This window comes from Entelurus aequoreus, linkage group LG27, assembly GCF_033978785.1.
Source record: "Entelurus aequoreus isolate RoL-2023_Sb linkage group LG27, RoL_Eaeq_v1.1, whole genome shotgun sequence".
NCBI classification, from domain to species: Eukaryota; Metazoa; Chordata; class Actinopteri; order Syngnathiformes; family Syngnathidae; genus Entelurus; species Entelurus aequoreus.
In genome coordinates this window covers 31,413,127-31,432,007 of record NC_084757.1, presented here as the reverse complement: position 1 = coordinate 31,432,007, position 18,881 = coordinate 31,413,127, and the positions used below count along the sequence as shown (strand labels likewise).

The following is an 18,881-nucleotide window of genomic DNA, read 5'->3' as shown; positions in this document are numbered from 1 at the left end:
TGTGTGAAGCGCTCTCTACCATGCATGCAGGCCCTTCTGTATTGTAATGTATGTGTGAAGCGCTCTCTACCATGCATGCAGGCCCTTCTGTATTGTAATGTATGTGTGAAGCGCTCTCTACCATGCATGCAGGACCTTCTGTGTTGTAATGTATGTGTGAAGCACTCTCTACCATGCATGCAGGCCCTTCTGTGTTGTAATGTATGTGTGAAGCACTCTCTACCATGCATGCACGACCTTCTGTGTTGTAATGTATGTGTGAAGCACTCTCTACCATGCATGCAGGCCCTTCTGTATTGTAATGTATGTGTGAAGCGCTCTCTACCATGCATGCAGGCCCTTCTGTATTGTAATGTATGTGTGAAGCGCTCTCTACCATGCATGCAGGACCTTCTGTGTTGTAATGTATGTGTGAAGCACTCTCTACCATGCATGCAGGCCCTTCTGTGTTGTAATGTATGTGTGAAGCACTCTCTACCATGCATGCACGACCTTCTGTATTGTAATGTATGTGTGAAGCACTCTCTGCCATGCATGCAGGCCCTTCTGTGTTGTAATGTATGTGTGAAGCGCTCTCTGCCATGCATGCAGGCCCTTCTGTGTTGTAATGTATGTGTGAAGCACTCTCTGCCATGCATGCAGGACCTTCTGTGTTGTAATGTATGTGTGAAGCACTCTCTGCCATGCATGCACGACCTTCTGTGTTGTAATGTATGTGTGAAGCACTCTCTACCATGCATGCAGGCCCTTCTGTGTTGTAATGTATGTGTGAAGCACTCTCTGCCATGCATGCAGGACCTTCTGGAAGTGAATAATTCATGCCGGATTTGAATACATGCAAATGATCTCCGCCTTCTTGCCTGGCACCCATCCAGGTTACCTATGGCAACGCCGCCTTCAAGAAGCATCTTTCCACCCCTCCTCCTCCTCCTCCTCCCGCACTCGGCCAGCCAGCCAGCCCTGCGACCACGCTATCCGTGCACCCCGCCCGTGTGGTATTGTTGCAAATACCAGGCTGCGCCCTGTCGGGTTGGCAGGACGTGCCGTAATTCACAGTCAAGGTCAGCGGCAAGGGGGGATGAGAGATGATGGAGGGATGGAGGCCGGACAGATGGAGGGAGGGGCGCATCTGTCCATCCATCTTTTCAGCTGCGCAGGCGGGAAGTTAACCCATTGATAAGCATCCATAAATAAGACTCTTCATCTGGTGTTCATTTTCAATGTTACAGTCTTATGCGGGCATGCTAATTAGACCGCCATTTGTATTTAATACCAGCAGCCTGTGACAATGTTGGAACAAAACAACTGCAAGGGTATGAACCATGTCGTCGTAATGCATCACCAACACCTCCTTTTTTTTTTAAACAGAAAAATATCATACAGAATATAAAAATGCTGAAAATATATATTTTTCCCTAAAATTGCTTGCAAAAATGCTAACAATATGTACAATGTGTATAATAGTACACTGTTAAACCTAACATTCTAATTTGTTCATCAGCGTCAATTTTGAGTGTGAATTTATTTATTTATTTATTTATTATTATTTATATATTAATGTGGACCCTGGCTGGCAAAGCATATAAACTGCCAGCTCATTCGTGACCCTAATTATAGGCCAAAGCGATGTAGAAATAGGGACGTATATTACGTTGAGTATTAAAATCTTCTACCCTATTAAATCAATCAAAAACATCCCATTGTAAAGTAAAAGACCAATTTAAAAAAAAAAAAAATTTAATTAAAACAGGAGTGTAGTCTTATATATTGCAACGTAAAACACTGGTAATGCAATTTTTAAATTCTAAAATGTACAATTTTAGACACTATTTTGTAGCCTATTTTAGTTGTTTTTTTTTATTGTTATTTATAATTGATTTAAGATGTGCTACTTCCTACTTAAGTTCTGCATCTTCATACATTTTAACTTTATTGTAACTGTGTATACATGTTCGATATAAAACAAAGCCATAACCTTCAAATAATCATGCTAATTGACACAGGATGCATGTGTGTTTCTTAAAAAAAAAAAGGGGGGGGGGGGGAAACAGTTAAGTGTCAGATGGGGAGGGGGTCAAGTTCAGGTCCTAATCCTCCCTCCATGACACAACGTAGTTGCTCACTGCTTCCCCCTACTGGATGAAAGAAGTTATTGTATTTTGTATTTTTTAAATACACCCAGATTTCAAAACTGAGGCATCCCAATTGAAAACTTTACAAATAAATCAGTGTCAGTACACCAAATGCTTTTTTTACATTGTAAACATTTTATTAAAACACTTTACATTTGTTTAGTTTTTTTAAACCCTTTATAATAGACCAGCTTGATTATTTGTTGCAGGGCTCCCTCGTGTGGACAATTGAAGCATTGCTCACTATATTGCAAATCAAATGTAATTATAACAACTTTTTTTTTTTCCCATCAAATAAAACCTTTTCTATACATATGTATACATTTTTTTCTATTTTTAGCTTCGACTACGAGATAACCGTCACGAAAGTGCAGGATTGGAGAGAAGGAAAAAAAAAAAGAGTATAAAAGTGTGTCTCCTACAATCATTTCAGGTCACATATTGCTTGATCACCCTGAGGTGCAAATACGATTCTGATTTTAAAAAATCAAACCCAAACAAAAGCGTGCAAACACAACACATTGTGTCTAAATGACTGGTACTGATAGTGTTATTTTGTGTGATAATGTCAACAACCACAGCAGGACATTGTGGTAAGAGTGGATACTGAGACCATCCCGTGCCAATCAGTGGGCGAAAAAGCCCGTCTGGTGCACTTTGAGGAGGAGGTTGTGCGTGACGTCGAAGGTGGTGAGGCTGATCGCCACGGCGATGGGCCCCTTGAGCCAGTTCATGCTCAGACCTTTGTAGAGTCCCAGCACGAAGCCCTCCTGCCGCACAATCTCACGCATAGTCCCCAGGATGGTGCTGCAATTGGAGCCGGTCACCCCGGCCGTCTGCATACGCCGCCGCACCACGTCCAGAGGGTAAGAGGCCGACTGTCCTATCAGGCCCGCGCACGCGCCGAAGGCCAGCCGCTCCACAGTGTAGGGCTGCGACCGCTTGGTCTTTTCTACACACAAAAACAAAAGACAACGTCATGCCTAAACACTAAGCACAAATATCAGTGGTTCCACAGGTTAGAGTCTAGATCAGGGGTGTCAAACGTACGGCCCGAGGGACGGATCAGGCCCGCGAACAGGTTTTATCCAACCCACGGGATGAGTTTGCTAAGTATGAAAATGTATCTGAAATTTTTTAATGAAACTGCTGTTCTAAATGTGTCCACTGGATGTCGCAATAGCAATTCTTTGTATCTTTGAAGATGATGCTACATATGTACAAAAAATAAACACATAATGTTAGTGCACCAGTCGAGGAAAAATGAGCAAACTACATAAATAAAATCCTGTAAATTGATTTTGATATCATTTTTGGTAACACTTTAGTATGGGGATACTAAATTAATTAGCTGCTTATTAACATGCAAATTAGTAACATTTTGGCTCTTAATTAGTCATTAAGTACTTATTAATGCCTTATTCTGCATGGCCTTATTATACAACCAGTAAGCCATTAACTAAGAGTCTTCCCTCAATAACCTCAGAATTATTGCTTATTAGTAACCCTAACCCTAACCCTTATATGTACCCCTAGTGTCTAAAAAACTCTAAATTAAGTCTTTCTTACTTTAATAAGCAACTAATTAATGGTGAATATGTTCCCCATACTAAAGTGTTACCTCATTTTTTTTTATCTTGATAGATTGAAAATTAACACTAATGAGTTGACTGATGAACATTATCACATAATTTATTCAGAAAATATAAATAACGACAAATAAAGATAGAATACTATTAACCTCAACATGTAAGTTTAAAAATAAAAAAAAAACATGATTTCTACAATTTCAGAATGTGCTTGTTCTATTTTTAAACAAAGAAAACAATCTGCAGTTGTCTTTATTTTTAAGTTATCGTGCCGTGATTTTACCAGTCCGGCCCACTTGGGAGTAGATTTTTGTCCATGTGGCCCCCCATCTAAAATGAGTTTGACACCCCTGGTCTAGATTGTTATTGGAATAATCCGAACCTCAAAACCTCTACAAACAGGCTGCAAAAGTGCAATTTTCTTTAAAGGCCTACTGAAATGAAATGTTTTTATTTAAACGGGGATAGCAGATCCATTCTATGTGTCATACTTGATCATTTCGCGATATTGCCATATTTTTGCTGAAAGGATTTAGTAGAGAACAACAACGACGATAAAGTTCGCAACTTTTGGTCTCTGATAAAAAAAAAGCCTTGCCCCTACCGGAAGTAGCGTGACGTAGTCAGTTGTTCACTTCCTCATATTTTCCTATTGTTTTCAACGCAGCTAGAGCGATTCAGACCGAGAAAGCGACGATTACCCCATTAATTTGAGCGAGGATGAAATATTCGTGGATGAGGAACGTTAGAGTGACGGACTAGAATGCAGTGCAAGACATATCTTTTTTCGCTCTGACCGTAACTTAGGTACAAGCTGGCTCATTGGATTCCACACTCTCTCCTTTTTCTATTGTGGATCACGGATTTGTGTTTTAAACCACCTCGGATACTATATCCTCTTGAAAATGAGAGTCGAGAACGCGAAATGGACATTCACAGTGACTTTTATCTCAACGACAATACATCGGCGAAGCTCTTTAGCTACGGAGCTAACGTGATAGCATCGGGCTCAAATGCAGATAGAAACAAAATAAATAAACCCCTGACTGGAAGGATAGACAGAAGATCAACAATACTATTAAACCATGGACATGTAACTACACGGTTAATAATTCTCACCATGGCAAAGCTTAACAATGCTGTTGCTAACGACGCTGAAGCTAATTTAGCAACTTAGCAACCGGACCTCACAGAGCTGTGATAAAAACATTAGCGCTCCACCTACGCCAGCCAGCCCTCATCTGCTCATCAACACCCGTGCTCACCTGCGTTCCAGCGATCAACGGTTCAACGAAGGACTTCACCCGATCACAGATGCGGTTGGCGGCTAGCATCGGTTGGTGGCTAGCATTGGCTAGCGCGTCTGCTATCCAAGTAAGTCCTCTTGTTGTGTTGCTACAGCCAGCCGCTAATACACCGATCCCACCTACAACTTTCTTCTTTGCAGTCTCCATTGTTCATTAAACAAATTGCAAAAGATTCACCAACACAGATGTCCAGAATACTGTGGAATTATGAGATGAAAACAGAGCTTTTTGTATTGGCCTCAATGGGGGAGCCATACCTCTGTTCTACTGGCTACGTCACGCGCATACGTCATATCCAAAGGAGTTTTTCAACCGGAAGTTTAGCGGGAAATTTAAAATTGCACTTTATAAGTTAACCCGGCCGTATTGGCATGTGTTGCAATGTTAAGATTTCATCATTGATATATAAACTATCAGACTGCGTGGTCGGTAGTAGTGGCTTTCAGTAGGCCTTTAAAGCTCACTTCCTGTATATAGGTTAAATCAGAGCTGGGCAAATATTTTGACTCGGGGGGCCACATTGAGACAAAAAAAATGTGTCTGGGGGACCAATGTGTATGTGTGTATAAATGATATATACACATTTAGCTGTAAAAACCTGCTGTACAGTATGTGTGTTTTGGTCCCTTTTTTCCAGGAACACCAATACCAAAAGTCACAATAGAGTTCTAAAAACGTTATGACAGACCACCTCAAAAAAACGGAATGGAATTTTACAGTTTTTTAATGAATGGGACACCCAAAATGTACATGAGAATAAAGAAAGTGTGATTTACAATATTAACTATGAACAATAAAACACTGAATATTAACAACATATGAACGTCGCTCCTCTTTTGCGTCTCAGACCAGCTCTTCAATAGTCGTGTATCTTTTACAATTAAGCAAAACACAACGAATGCAGCTGAGTTAGACTCCAGCACCCCCCGCCACCTCAAAAGGGACAAGTGGTAGAAAATGGATGGTTGGATGGACAACAAAAATGTAAAAAAAAAACAGCAAAATATGAATGCAAAGAGTAATAAACACCTACAATATGATATTTTTTCATGTAAAAATGTGCTTCCGCATCTGTTTCGGACACACGCGTTTCGGGCTGGCTGCTCTGAAAACAAACCACTCTGGTTTGTTTCTGGTCTGAGCTGCTGTGACGTAGATTACCGTAATAACTCAGAGAACAGCCAAAAGCGGAGATTTCAACCATTGAAATAATTTCTATAGATTAAGATTTATGGTCATTTAAAGGCCTACTGAAAGCCACTACTACCGACCACGCAGTCTGATAGTTTATATATCAATGATGAAATCTTAACATTGCAACACATGCCAATACGGCCGGGTTAACTTATAAAGTGCAATTTTAAATTTCCCGCGAAACTTCCGGTTGAAAACGTCTATGTATGATGACGTATGCGCGTGACGTCACGGAGAGAACGGAAGTATTCGGACCCCATTGGATCCAATACAAAAAGCTCTGTTTTCATCTCATAATTCCACAGTATTCTGGACATCTGTGTTGGTGAATCTTTTGCAATTTGTGTAATGAACAATGAAGACTGCAAAGAAGAAAGCTGTAGGTGGGATCGGTGTATTAGCGGCTGGCTGCAGCAACACAACCAGGAGGACTTTGAGATGGATAGCAAACGCGCTAGCCGGCGACCTCACCTTGACTTCCTCCGTCTCCGGGCCGCCGACCGCATCTATGATCGGGTGAAGTGCTTCGTCGCTCCGTCTATCGCTGGAACGCAGGTGAGCACGGGTGTTGATGAGCAGATGAGGGCTGGCATAGGTGGATAGCTAATGTTTTTAGCATAGCTCTGTCGAGGTCCCGTAGCTAAGTTAGCTTCAATGGCGTCGTTAGCAACAGCATTGTTAAGCTTCGCCAGGCTGGAAAGCATTAACCGTGTATTTACATGTCCATGGTTTAATAGTATTGTTGATTTTCTGTCTATCCTTCCAGTCAGGGGTTTATTTATTTTGTTTCTATCTGCATTTAAGCACGATGCTATCATGTTAGCTCCGTAGCTAAAGAGCTTCGCCGATGTATTGTCGCGGAGATAAAAGTCACTGTGAATGTCCATTTCGCGTTCTCGACTCTCATTTTCAAGAGGATATAGTATCCGAGGTGGTTTAAAATACAAATCCGTGATCCACAATAGAAAAAGGAGAAAGTGTGCAATCCAATGAACCCTTGTACCTAAATTACGGTCGGAGCGAAAAAAGATACGTCCTGCACTGCACTCGAGTCCTTCACTCTTACGTTCCTCATCCACGAAACTTTCATCCTCGCTCAAATTAATGGGGTAATCGTCGCTTTCTCGGTCCGAATCGCTCTCGCTGCTGGTGTAAACAATGGGGAAATGTGAGGAGCCCTTCAACCTGTGACGTCACGCTACTTCCGGTACAGGCAAGGCTTTTTTATCAGCGATCAAAAGTTGCAAACTTTATCGTTGATGTTCTCTACTAAATCCTTTCAACAAAAATATGGCAATATCGCGAAATGATCAAGTATGACACATAGAATGGATCTGCTATCCCCGTTTAAATAAAAAAAATTAATTTCAGTAGGCCTTTTAAAGGTAAAAAAAAATGATGTCGGCTCCAGCACCCCCCGCGACCCCAAAAGGGACAAGCGGTAGAAAATGGATGGATGGATGGGGTTTGGCGGGCCAGATTTTGCCTAGTCGGGGTTAAATGCTAAGAAATTGGAATTTTTGCACTGGGACTTGTTGGATGTTTACGGCGTGACTTGGTTGGTAGAGCGTCCGTCCCAGCAACCTGAGTTCTTGGTTCGATCCCCGGCTTCCACCATCCTAGCCACATCCGTTGTGTCCTTGAGCGAGACACTTCACCCTTGCTCCTGATGGGTGCTGGTTAGGGCCTTGCATGGCATCTCCCGCCATCAGTGTGTGAATGTGGAAATGGTGTCAGTCGCAGTTTTTTTCATAGTTTGGCCGGGGGTGCGACTTATACTCAGGAGCGACTTATGTGTGAAATTACTAACACATTAGCGTAAAATATCAGATAATATTATTGATCTCATTCACGTAAGAGACTAGACGTATAAGATTTCATGGGATTTAGCGATTAGGAGTGACAGATTGTTTGGTAAACGTTTTGCATATTCTAAACCAGGGGTCACCAACGTTTTTGAAACCAAGAGCTACTTCTTGGGTTAATGCGAAGGGCTACCAGTTTGATACACACTTACGTAAATTGCCAGAAATAACCAATTTGCTCAATTTACCTTTAACTCTATGTTATTATTAATAATTAATGATATTTACACTTAATTGAATGGTTTAAAAGAGGAGAAAACACACAAAAAAATGACAATTACATTTTGAAACATAGTCTATCTTCAATTTCGACACTTCAAAATTCAAAATTCAACCGAAAAAAAGAAGAGAACAACTAGCTAATTCGAATCTTTTTGAAAAAATGTAAAAAAAATAATTTATGGAACATCATTAGTAATTTTTCCTGATTAAGATTCATTTTAGAATTTTGATGACATGTTTTAAAAAGGTTATAATCCAATCTGCACTTTGTTAGAATATATAACAAATTGGACCAAGCTATATTTCTAACAAAGACAAATCATTATTTCTTCTAGATTTTCCAGAACAAAAATTTTTCAATTGAAATTCAAAAGACTTTGAAATAAGATTTAAATTTGATTCTACAGATTTTCTAGATTTGCCAGAATATTTTTTTTTGAATTTTAATCATAATAAGTTTGAAGAAATATTTCACAAATATTCTTCGTCGAAAAAACAGAAGCTAAAATGAAAAATTAAATTAAAATGTATTTATTATTCTTTACAATAAAACATTTTTTTACTTGAACATTGGTTTAAATTGTCAGGAAAGAAGAGGAAGGAATTTAAAAGGTAAAAAGGTATATGTGTTTAAAAATGCTAAAATCATTTTTAAGGTTGTATTTTTTCTCTAAAATTGTCTTTCTGAAAGTTATAAGAAGCAAAGTAAAAAAAAAATAATGAATTTATTTAAACAAGTGAAGACCAAGTCTTTAAAATATTTTCTTGGATTTTCAAATTCTATTTGAGTTTTGTCTCTCTTAGAATTAAAAATGTTGAGCAAAGCGAGACCAGCTTGCTAGTAAATAAATAAAATTAAAAAAAATAGAGGCAGCTCACTGGTAAGTGCTGCTATTTGAGCAGGGGTCACCACGTTGGTGACCCCTGTTCTATATGTTATAGTTATTTGAATGACTCTTACCATAATATGTTACGTTAACATACCAGGCACGTTCTCAGTTGGTTATTTATGCCTCATATAACGTACACTTATTCAGCCTGTTGTTCACTATTCTTTATTTATTTGAAATTGCCTTTCAAATGTCTATTCTTGGTGTTGGCTTTTATCAAATAAATGTCCCCCAAAAATGCGACTTATACTCCAGTGCGACTTATATATGTTTTTTTCCTTCTTTATTATGCATTTTCGGCCAGTGCGACTTATACTCCGGAGCGACTTATACTCCGAAAAATACGGTACTTACTTACTGATTTATAGTCAAACCAGCTGGTAGTGACATACGACTTCTTACTGTCACTCACACACACACACACACACACACACACACACACACCAGGGACCTGTAGCGCGACAAAGAGATATCTGCCGGAGAAAAGTGTCTCAAACTACGTGTACTAAGTACCTGTGTGTAGTTTTTTCAGGGTCTCGTAGGTGAAGAATGTGATTCCGGCGTAGGGGATGACGCCCAGTATGGTGGGGGTGAAGCCTCTGTAGAGAGTCTTGATGCCCTCTTCTTGAGAGATTCGCATGAAGACGTGCATGATGTTGCAGTACCTGTCGGAACATTAAATAAGACGCTTACCATAAATATAGAACTTCAGTTTACCTCCAAAAGCTATTCTTGTCTGCTACTTTGTTAGCAGACTACCGATTTCTGTGAACGTTTGTGGAAGGATGGCAGATTTTACTGAGGATGTGCATAAAAGTGCAGATATGATAGCACAAGCATTTTAATTTTTGCCATTAAAGCAAACCTGGGCAAATTAAGGCCAAGGGGCCACATGCTTTTTCAAATTTCCAAAATATTTTTTTAGATCTTTAAGATGGAAACTGTAGCTGCCATTTTAAAGGCCTACTGAAAGCCACTACTACCGACCACGCAGTCTGAGTTTATATATCAATGATGAAATCTTAACATTGCAACACATGCCAATACGGCCGGGTTAACTTATAAAGTGCAATTTTAAATTTCCCGCTAAACTTCCGGTTGAAAACGTCTTTGGATGATGACGTATGCGCGTGACGTAGCCAGTGAAACAGAAGTATCGGTACTCCATTGAAAACAATACAAAATAGCTCTGTTTTCATCTCATAATTCCACAGTATTCTGGACATCTGTGTTGGTGAATCTTTTGCAATTTGTTTAATGAACAATGAAGACTGCAAAGAAGAAAGTTGTAGGTGGGATCGGTGTATTAGCGGCTGGCTGTAGCAACACAACCAGGAGGACTTTGACTTGGATAGCAGACGCGCTAGCCGACGCTAGCCGCCAACCGCATCGGTGATCGGGTGAAGTCCTTCGTTGCACCGTCGATCGCTGGAACGCAGGTGAGCACGGGTGTTGATGAGCAGATGAGGGCTGGCTGGCGTAGGTGGAGTGCTAATGTTTTTAGCATAGCTCTGTGAGGTCCCGTTACTAAGTTAGCTTCAATGGCGTCGTTAGCAACAGCATTTTTAAGCTTCGCCAAGCTGGAAAGCATTAACCGTGTATTTACATGTTCATGGTTTAATAATATTGTTGATTTTCTGTCTATCCTTCCAGTCAGGGATTTATGTATTTTGTTTCTATCTGCATTTGAGCCCGATGCTATCACATTAGCTCCCTAGCTAAGTTAGCTTCAATGGCGTCGTTAGCAACAGCATTGTTAACCTTCGCCAGGCTGGAAAGCATTAACCGTGTATTTACATGTCCATGGTTTAATAGTATTGTTGATCTTCTGTCTATCCTTCCAGTCAGGGGTTTATTTATTTTGTTTCTATATGCAGTTAAGCACGATGCTATCACGTTAGCTCCGTAGCTAAAGTGTTTCGTCGATGTATTGTCGTGGAGATAAAAGTCACTGTGAATGTCCATTTCGTGTTCTCGACTCTCATTTTCAAGAGGATATAGTATCCGAGGTGGTTTAAAATACAAATCCGTGATCCACAATAGAAAAAGGAGAGAGTGTGGAATCCAATGAGCCAGCTTGTACCTAAGTTACGGTCAGAGCGAAAAAAGATATGTCTTGCACTGCATTCTAGTCCGTCACTCTAACGTTCCTCATCCACAAATCTTCAAGTCCTTTTAACCACAGACTAATATTTTTACGCAGATTGTGTATGCTTTTAAACCGCTGTATTTATTTATTAAAACAAGTGCATTTGAAATAGCAGGAAAAAAAATAGTACTGACATTGCAATTCATAATAGCACTATTAACCAGTCATTTTAATAGTTTAAACAATTTTAAACATTTAACTCATTCCTTTACAGAATAAACACATTTGAAAAAACAAGTGCAACTGTACTTATTTGTACAAAAGTGTTAACATTGTATTTCCATGGCATATTGCATTGTAACTAGTTCCACAGCAGTTTCTATTCTGTTCTTACCTTATCTCATTGATCTCATCTCATACTGTATGTGTGTTGATGTGTGCGTACACATGAAAAACATAATAAATACATGAACATAACAATGAACAGAGTTGTACTTTTTAGATGTCAGGGCCCTATGCAATATGTACACATATTCTTAATATAGTATACATTGTAACTGACCTTTATTTGACTATGTTTGTCTTTTTGTAGGTGGCTAAAATACGCGGTGCTGCTGACCGCCGTCTAACGTTACGTTACTGTGTGTGATACATAGACTAACGTAACGTTATGTATAGGTACCTCATGCAACCCTGCTTAAAAAAATCACTTGATAAAAAGTATGAATAAGGTAGCAAACTGCAGTGGACGCAACAGATTGCCGTGTTTGCAATGACGTTATAACCATAGACATCTTATAAGTAGACGCAGTATTGGTTGCTGTGACGCGAGCAATTTGCATCTTGAAGTGGTGATGAGGAGCCGGCGAGCAGCCTAAACTGACAGTTGACAGGTAGGAAACAAAGATGCCGGGCTGGTGTTCAGCGTTTTCCTGCTCAGATGAGCGGACTGTTGAAAATAGGAATCGGGGGATTACTTTTCACAAGTAAGATTTAACATTAACGTACTATTGGTTGTATTTTGTGAAAATAATATTACCACAGAGTTGAGAAGGAGCAAAGATCTTCAATATTTGTATGTGAAAATCACAAATAAATCTTCTGGGGGAGGATGACGCCCCTACAGGGGTTTGGTTTACAAACTTTCAGCCCCACCTAAAACAAAATTCACCAGCCGCCACTGATTATGATGCTTTCTCATTTTAGGCAAAATATAAGACAATACTTTCTTAACAGTATAATTGTAACCAGGAATAAGTCTTCAAGTAACAATATTCAAATACTAACATTGTTGGGTAAGACAGCATTTGGTTTTATTCTGAATCCAGTGAAACAAGTTGGTGGTTTTAGCTGATATAAAGACTTTCAGGTGTTTATATATGTTTAAGTATTTGGCAGACGCTTTTATCCAAAGCGACATACATAAAAAATACATATATAAAAATCACTGTAGACATGATCATTTAAGGGAAGAATGTAATACAAAATATCAATACAAAGTGTCAAGACAGAATAAACTCTCTGCTGCTGCAGCAACAGAGATTCGGTCTATAAGATATATAGATATCTAATGTATTCATACATTGTTTATGTAGGATATACGCATGTATATATAATCTAATCATATTGTTTCTTCAACTTAAAAATAGCTGACCGTTTTTTTCGCCCTTCTCTGGGCTTATATTCCCAGTTTTGATCTCGGACGTCTGGTAACTTAAAGCATATAAGAATATTATATTACTGTTAAGCAAACTATGAATAATAAAACATGTGTCCTTTATCATAGCTACACATATGACGAAAAAGCGTGTGAAAATGAGTGGTATTCAGTGAGGTAAAATGAATTAAATGCGCTGACAGTTCATTGCTCCTGCCAAATGAATTGCACTGAGTGGAGCGGATCACCACTCCAAGATGGCGGCCCCGCGTCTCGTCTGCGCCAGTAGGCAGTAGCCCTCGATGCTGCGTCTACTTATAAGATGTCTATGGTTATAACGTTAGCAGTGAGTTTACAGCCTCACTGATTTAACTACACAGCAAATAAAAGTCATGTTACTTAGCCAATAAACGTTAGCTTACATTCAAAACTTACCCTTCTTTGTGCAACTTCAAATGTCGAACGAAGTTGGAAGTTGTTGCGTCTCCGTCTGTAATATTCGAACTGCGTGATTTGCATACGGCAATTCGTTTTTTGTTGACCAAGTCATAGTTTTTTATACCCGAACGAAACCAACTTTGGTATAAATCTTTCTCACTGCCGCGTTGTTTGACAACTCTTGTTCATTGGTTGTCCTGCAATTTGATTGGCTGAATGCTGTACTGCAAACCAAATTGCCCCTCAGGGACAATAAAGATTTTCTAAGTCTAAGTCTAAGTGTGATGAAAACAACGTAGATCTAATTTGATAGGCTGTTGTACTGAGAGCACACCAGCTGACAGGAACAACACGCTGATAGACAGACACGTACAAAATGAAAGCTACGGAGCGCTCCCAAATAACTTTTTAATCTTTGGGTTTTGGGGAAAGTAGCAAGTCATGTCAAGTCAAAAGGCTCAAGTCCAAGTGAAGTCACAAGTCATTGATGTTAAAGTCTAAGTCGAGTTGCAAGTCTTTTTACATTTTGTCAAGTCGAGTCTAAAGTCATCATATTCATGACTCGAGTCTGACTCGAGTCCAAGTCATGTGACTCGAGTCCACACCTCTGCTATATCCTCTTGAAAATGAGAGTCGAGAACGCGAAATGGACATTCACAGTGACTTTTATCTCCACGACAATACATCGGTGAAACACTTTAGCTACGGAGCTAACGTGATAGCATCGGGCTTAACTGCATATAGAAACAAAAGAAATAAGCCCCTGACTGGAAGGATAGATAGAAAATCAACAATACTATTAAACCATGGACATGTAAATACACGGTTAATGCTTTCCAGCCTGGGGAAGCTTAACAATGCTGTTGCTAACGACGCCATTGAAGCAAACTTAGCAACGGGACCTCACAGAGCTATGCTAAAAACATTAGCTATCCACCTACGCCAGCCAGCCCTCATCTGCTCATCAACACCCGTGCTCACCTGCGTTCCAGCGATCGACGGTGCGACGAAGGACTTCACCCGATCACCGATGCGGTCGGCGGCTAGCGTCAGATAGCGTGTCTGCTATCCACCTCAAAGTCCTCCTGGTTGTGTTGCTGCAGCCAGCCGCTAATACACCGATCCCACCTACAACTTTCTTCTTTGCAGTCTTCATTGTTCATTAAACAAATTGCAAAAGATTCACCAACACAGATGTCCAGAATACTGTGGAATTTTGAGATGAAAACAAAGCTTTTTTGTATTGGATTCAATGGTGTCCGAATACTTCCGTTTCAACGATTGACGTCACGCGCATACGTCACCATACATAGACGTTTTCAACCGGAAGTTTAGCGGGAAATTTAAAATTGCACTTTATAAGTTAACCCGGCCGTATTGGCATGTGTTGCAATGTTAAGATTTCATCATTGATGTATAAACTATCAGACTGCGTGGTCGGTAGTAGTGGCTTTCAGTAGGCCTTTAAGAATTACAACCACGTGAATAACTTGACCTACTTCTACCAGCAGCTACATTGACCCTGAGCTATGTGAGGCCTTAAAAGTGTCATATGACAGGCCAGAGAGTATCTCCACCCACAACGCCCGCTACCACCACAGCTTTTTCCCTGCAGCTGCAAGACTTCCCGCACAGGACATTAAGACGGGAAGGAAGTACTTCACCCCACACTTTACAGACTAGATGGACAGTTGAGCAGCTCACAGAGCAATACAAGTGTGCAATACTAACCTTCAAAACCAAAAGTAGTGCAATTATAAAATGTGAAAAAAAAATGTTTAAGTGCAATAAGAGTTAGGGTAATAAGTGTAATATGATAGCATATTATTTCATTGTACAGTGTTCCCCTTGTTATTGTTATCTTCATATTTTGTATTATGTATCTACTTTAGGCCCAGCCGAGATCGGTTCCAGCCCCCTACCACCACGACCCTGAGAGGGACAAGCGGTAGGAAATGGATGATGGATATTTACTTTAATACAGTGTATAACTTCTGTACAATTTTAGCAGTTAATACCACCTATCTATTTTTACTACTCTTTTTTTGGACACACCTTCTCCTCATTCAATGTGTTTTCTTTATTTTCCTGACTATTTACATTGTAGATTGTCACTGAAGGCATCAAAACTATGAATGAACACATGTGGAGTTATGTACTTAACAAAAAAAAGGTTAACATGTTTTATATTCTAATTTCTTCAAAATAGCCACATTTTCCTCTGAATACTTTTTCGCACACTCTTGGCATTCTCTCGATGAGCTTCAAGCACACCTGTGAAGTGAAAACCCTTTCAGGTGACTACCTCTTGAAGCCTATCGAGAGAATGCCAAGAGTGTGCGAAAAAGTAATCAGAGCAAAGGGTGGCTATTTTGAAGAAACTAGAATATAAAAGATGTTTTCAGTTATTTCACCTTTTCTTGTTAAGTACATAACTCCACATGTGTTCATTCATAGTTTTGATGCCTTCAGTGACAATCTACAATGTAAATAGTCATGAAAATAAAGAAAACGCATGGAATGAGAAGGTGTGTCCAAACTCTTGGCCTGTACTTGTGCAAATAAACATCTATCATGTTCTTTTTTTAACATTTAAAACATTTCCTTGTGGTCTACGTAACATGTAATAGTGGTTCTTTGGTCCAAATTTTGCATAGATTATGTTTTACAGACCATCGTCAAAACCGCTTTCTAAACGTCTCTTCAGAATGCACGTTTTGTGGGCGGTCTTATTTACGTGCCTCCACTTTGACTGTCTTCTCCCTGTCAGGAATCAATAAAGTACTATCTATCTATCTTTGTTGTAGTTTTAGCTCTCTACAGTATATACAGTATATATGTCTACTGACAGATATAAGTTAGCACTATACGCTACTTTGTATTAGAAATGGCAACAGCGGAGGATGCATGTGCATGTACGAGCCAGTCTGCCCCACAACAAGAGGATAGAGAAAATGAAGGAGCTTATTGACTACAGTGTCGGACACGCGCAAAGCTCTTCGGTTAAATCTCTACCATATATGGAGACATCACACTTTGGAAAAACGTCACAATTTAGGTAAATTCTAATATTCTCAAATTTCCAGGACTTATGCAGATCCCAAATAAACAAAAACAGGTACTAATAGGTAAGTAATGTTGGTTTTGCATAAAAGGGCCTGCGGCCCATGAGATCGAAACCCCTAGTCCAGCGGTGTCCAAAGTGCGGCCTGGGGGCCATTTTCAGCCCGCAGGTAATTTTTTAACGGCCCCACGGCACATTCTAAAAATACGTTTAAAAAAAAAAAAAAAAAAAAAAGTGGTATGAAAGAGTAAACAGGTGACAATAAAATGTTGCTATGTTGACTCTAATAACACTAAGCTGTCATGCAGGCTGTTTCTTTCTTTAAAACATAATAATGAATCAAAAACAATGTTATTATGAATTATTGACATATTCAAGGCTCCAATTAGGTCACATTAAATATTCCACTTTGAGATATTTTTTGTAAATATAAAAGCTAAAATGTCTCAAAGCTCTGCCCCTTTAATTAGTGCATACTAAATAATTTAACTTTAGCCTACTACTACAACCATATTATTTACCAGCAACATAAAGTGAAACAGAGGCAGAGGTGTCCTGCCACAGTCAGTAACAAATAAACAGAAAACAGTAGTGGTGGTAGATAGACAACAGAGCTTCATCAAACATCTGATCCACTGAACAAAGAGCTCCAAAAATCTTGAACTTTAGACTGCCATCAGTTTTACTCCCTACACTTAACCATGTGTTTCCTACTGCCTGCAGACTTTGTTATATACACATGTTGTGTTTCTAATATTAATACATTTAATAAAGTCAAATACAAATAAGGCAACAAGAGAAGTATCCTACACTTCTCTTTTGTAAAGTAAATCTGAACAGTCGATATGGGCATCTACATCAACTATATGATTTGCCTGAGAAGCTGGAGAGGACAAAAAAAAAAAAAAAAAAAAAAAAAAAAATTATTTTTTTATTTTTTTATTTGTGGCGGACGTAATTCTTTCGTGGCGGGCCGCCACAAATAAATGAATGTGTGGGAAACACTGAAAAAACTATGTTTTTTTGTTTTTTTTTAAAGAAGGGCCTAAAATGAACAAACAAGGAACATAATAAACAATAATAATAAACAAGTTATAATTGACGGATAGATCTGAAGTTGGTCTCGAGACTATTGTGTTAACAGTTTTTTTTTTAAATTAAGATTTATTTTTAAACACTTTACTGAGCAGGACCCTTTTGGATCCCCAATAATTTTAGTGGGACTTTTTTTTTTTTTTTAATTGTCATTGCTCAAAAAATAATAATACATTAAAATCAATGTTGTTATGAGTTATGTTATGAGCTCCAATTATTATATAATCTGAAATGTTCCACTTTAAAATTTTATTGGGGGAAAATATTTCATATTTTGTGTTTTTTCCATAAAAAACTGGGTTTTCTTTGACAAAAAGGGCATACAACTTAAATCTAAAAAAAAAAAACAAGTTTATATTGACAGATATACCTAATGTTGATCTAGATATTTAAACTTTGAATAATAATAATAATAATAATAATAATAATAAAAAACAATAATAATAATAATAAAACAATAATAATAATAATAATAATAATAATAATAATAATACTAAATAATTACATTTTTTTTTTTTTTTTTGAACCTAAACATTTTGGAGTCCCCGGTATCAAGCCTGAGTGGAGGCCTAAATGTATATTTTTTATACATTGGTTTTTACAATAAAAAATATCAAAATGGCCCCCGCTTGCTTTGATTTTTCAGTGTGCGGCCCTGAGTGGAAAAAGTTTGGACACCCCTGCCCTAGTCTACTTGCATTGGGCCCGATTGGAGCAGTGACCAACTAGATCCAGCAGATGGAGTGTTCTACTTATTTACACTTGTTCTACTTACATTTCCTTGGCTGTGACCGCCATGCGGGCCCGCACCATGTCCAGCGGGTAGGTGAGCATGGCCGCTGTGGTCCCTGCCAATGATCCGGCCAGGAAACGCGGGAATGGCGGCAGAGCTCTGAAACACAGCGTTTTGCAGTCACGAACACATATTTATAAACACACAACATATTTATTCCGAGAACCTGTGGGGACTTACTTTCCCTGGAAGCCGTAGTGGCTCCCCAGCGCCTTTTTGTACTGTTCATGGGAGCAGAACTGGATGGCGGCGTAGGGCATGACCCTCACCATGGTGGCTGAGTTGCCCCTCCACAGGCTGAGCAGCCCATCTTTTACGTATGAGCAGTAGATGAATCTGAAGGCCTCCTGTTAAATGACAACAAACGCTTCTTTAGATAGAAAAAGACCACTTGGTTAAGACTAAATCAAGAGAACCTCTGCTGGTTGCAGCCAAGTACTGCACGCCGTTTAGCCGTTCAGTCGCTTCAAGACATGATTACTCAACAGTCTTTGCAGTACCACTGTATGCCTCAAGATTCAATAGTGAGTCCCTATGGACTTATAA

The 18,881-nt window shown here is 39.1% G+C and overlaps 1 protein-coding gene across 1 annotated transcript in view; it reads right to left on the bottom strand.

The window, feature by feature from the left end:
* Positions 1-2,185: 2,185 nt before the first annotated feature.
* LOC133644308 (mitochondrial coenzyme A transporter SLC25A42-like) overlaps positions 2,186-18,881 on the bottom strand; it is a 40,450-nt gene continuing 23,754 nt past the window's right edge. The window contains exons 5-8 of the mRNA XM_062038689.1: positions 18,516-18,682; positions 18,318-18,434; positions 9,713-9,864; positions 2,186-3,084 (exon numbers count right to left, since the gene is read on the bottom strand). Of these exons, the coding sequence (XP_061894673.1) occupies positions 2,759-3,084; positions 9,713-9,864; positions 18,318-18,434; positions 18,516-18,682 (762 nt within the window). The 3' untranslated portion in view covers positions 2,186-2,758. The remainder of the gene's footprint in view (positions 3,085-9,712; positions 9,865-18,317; positions 18,435-18,515; positions 18,683-18,881) is intronic.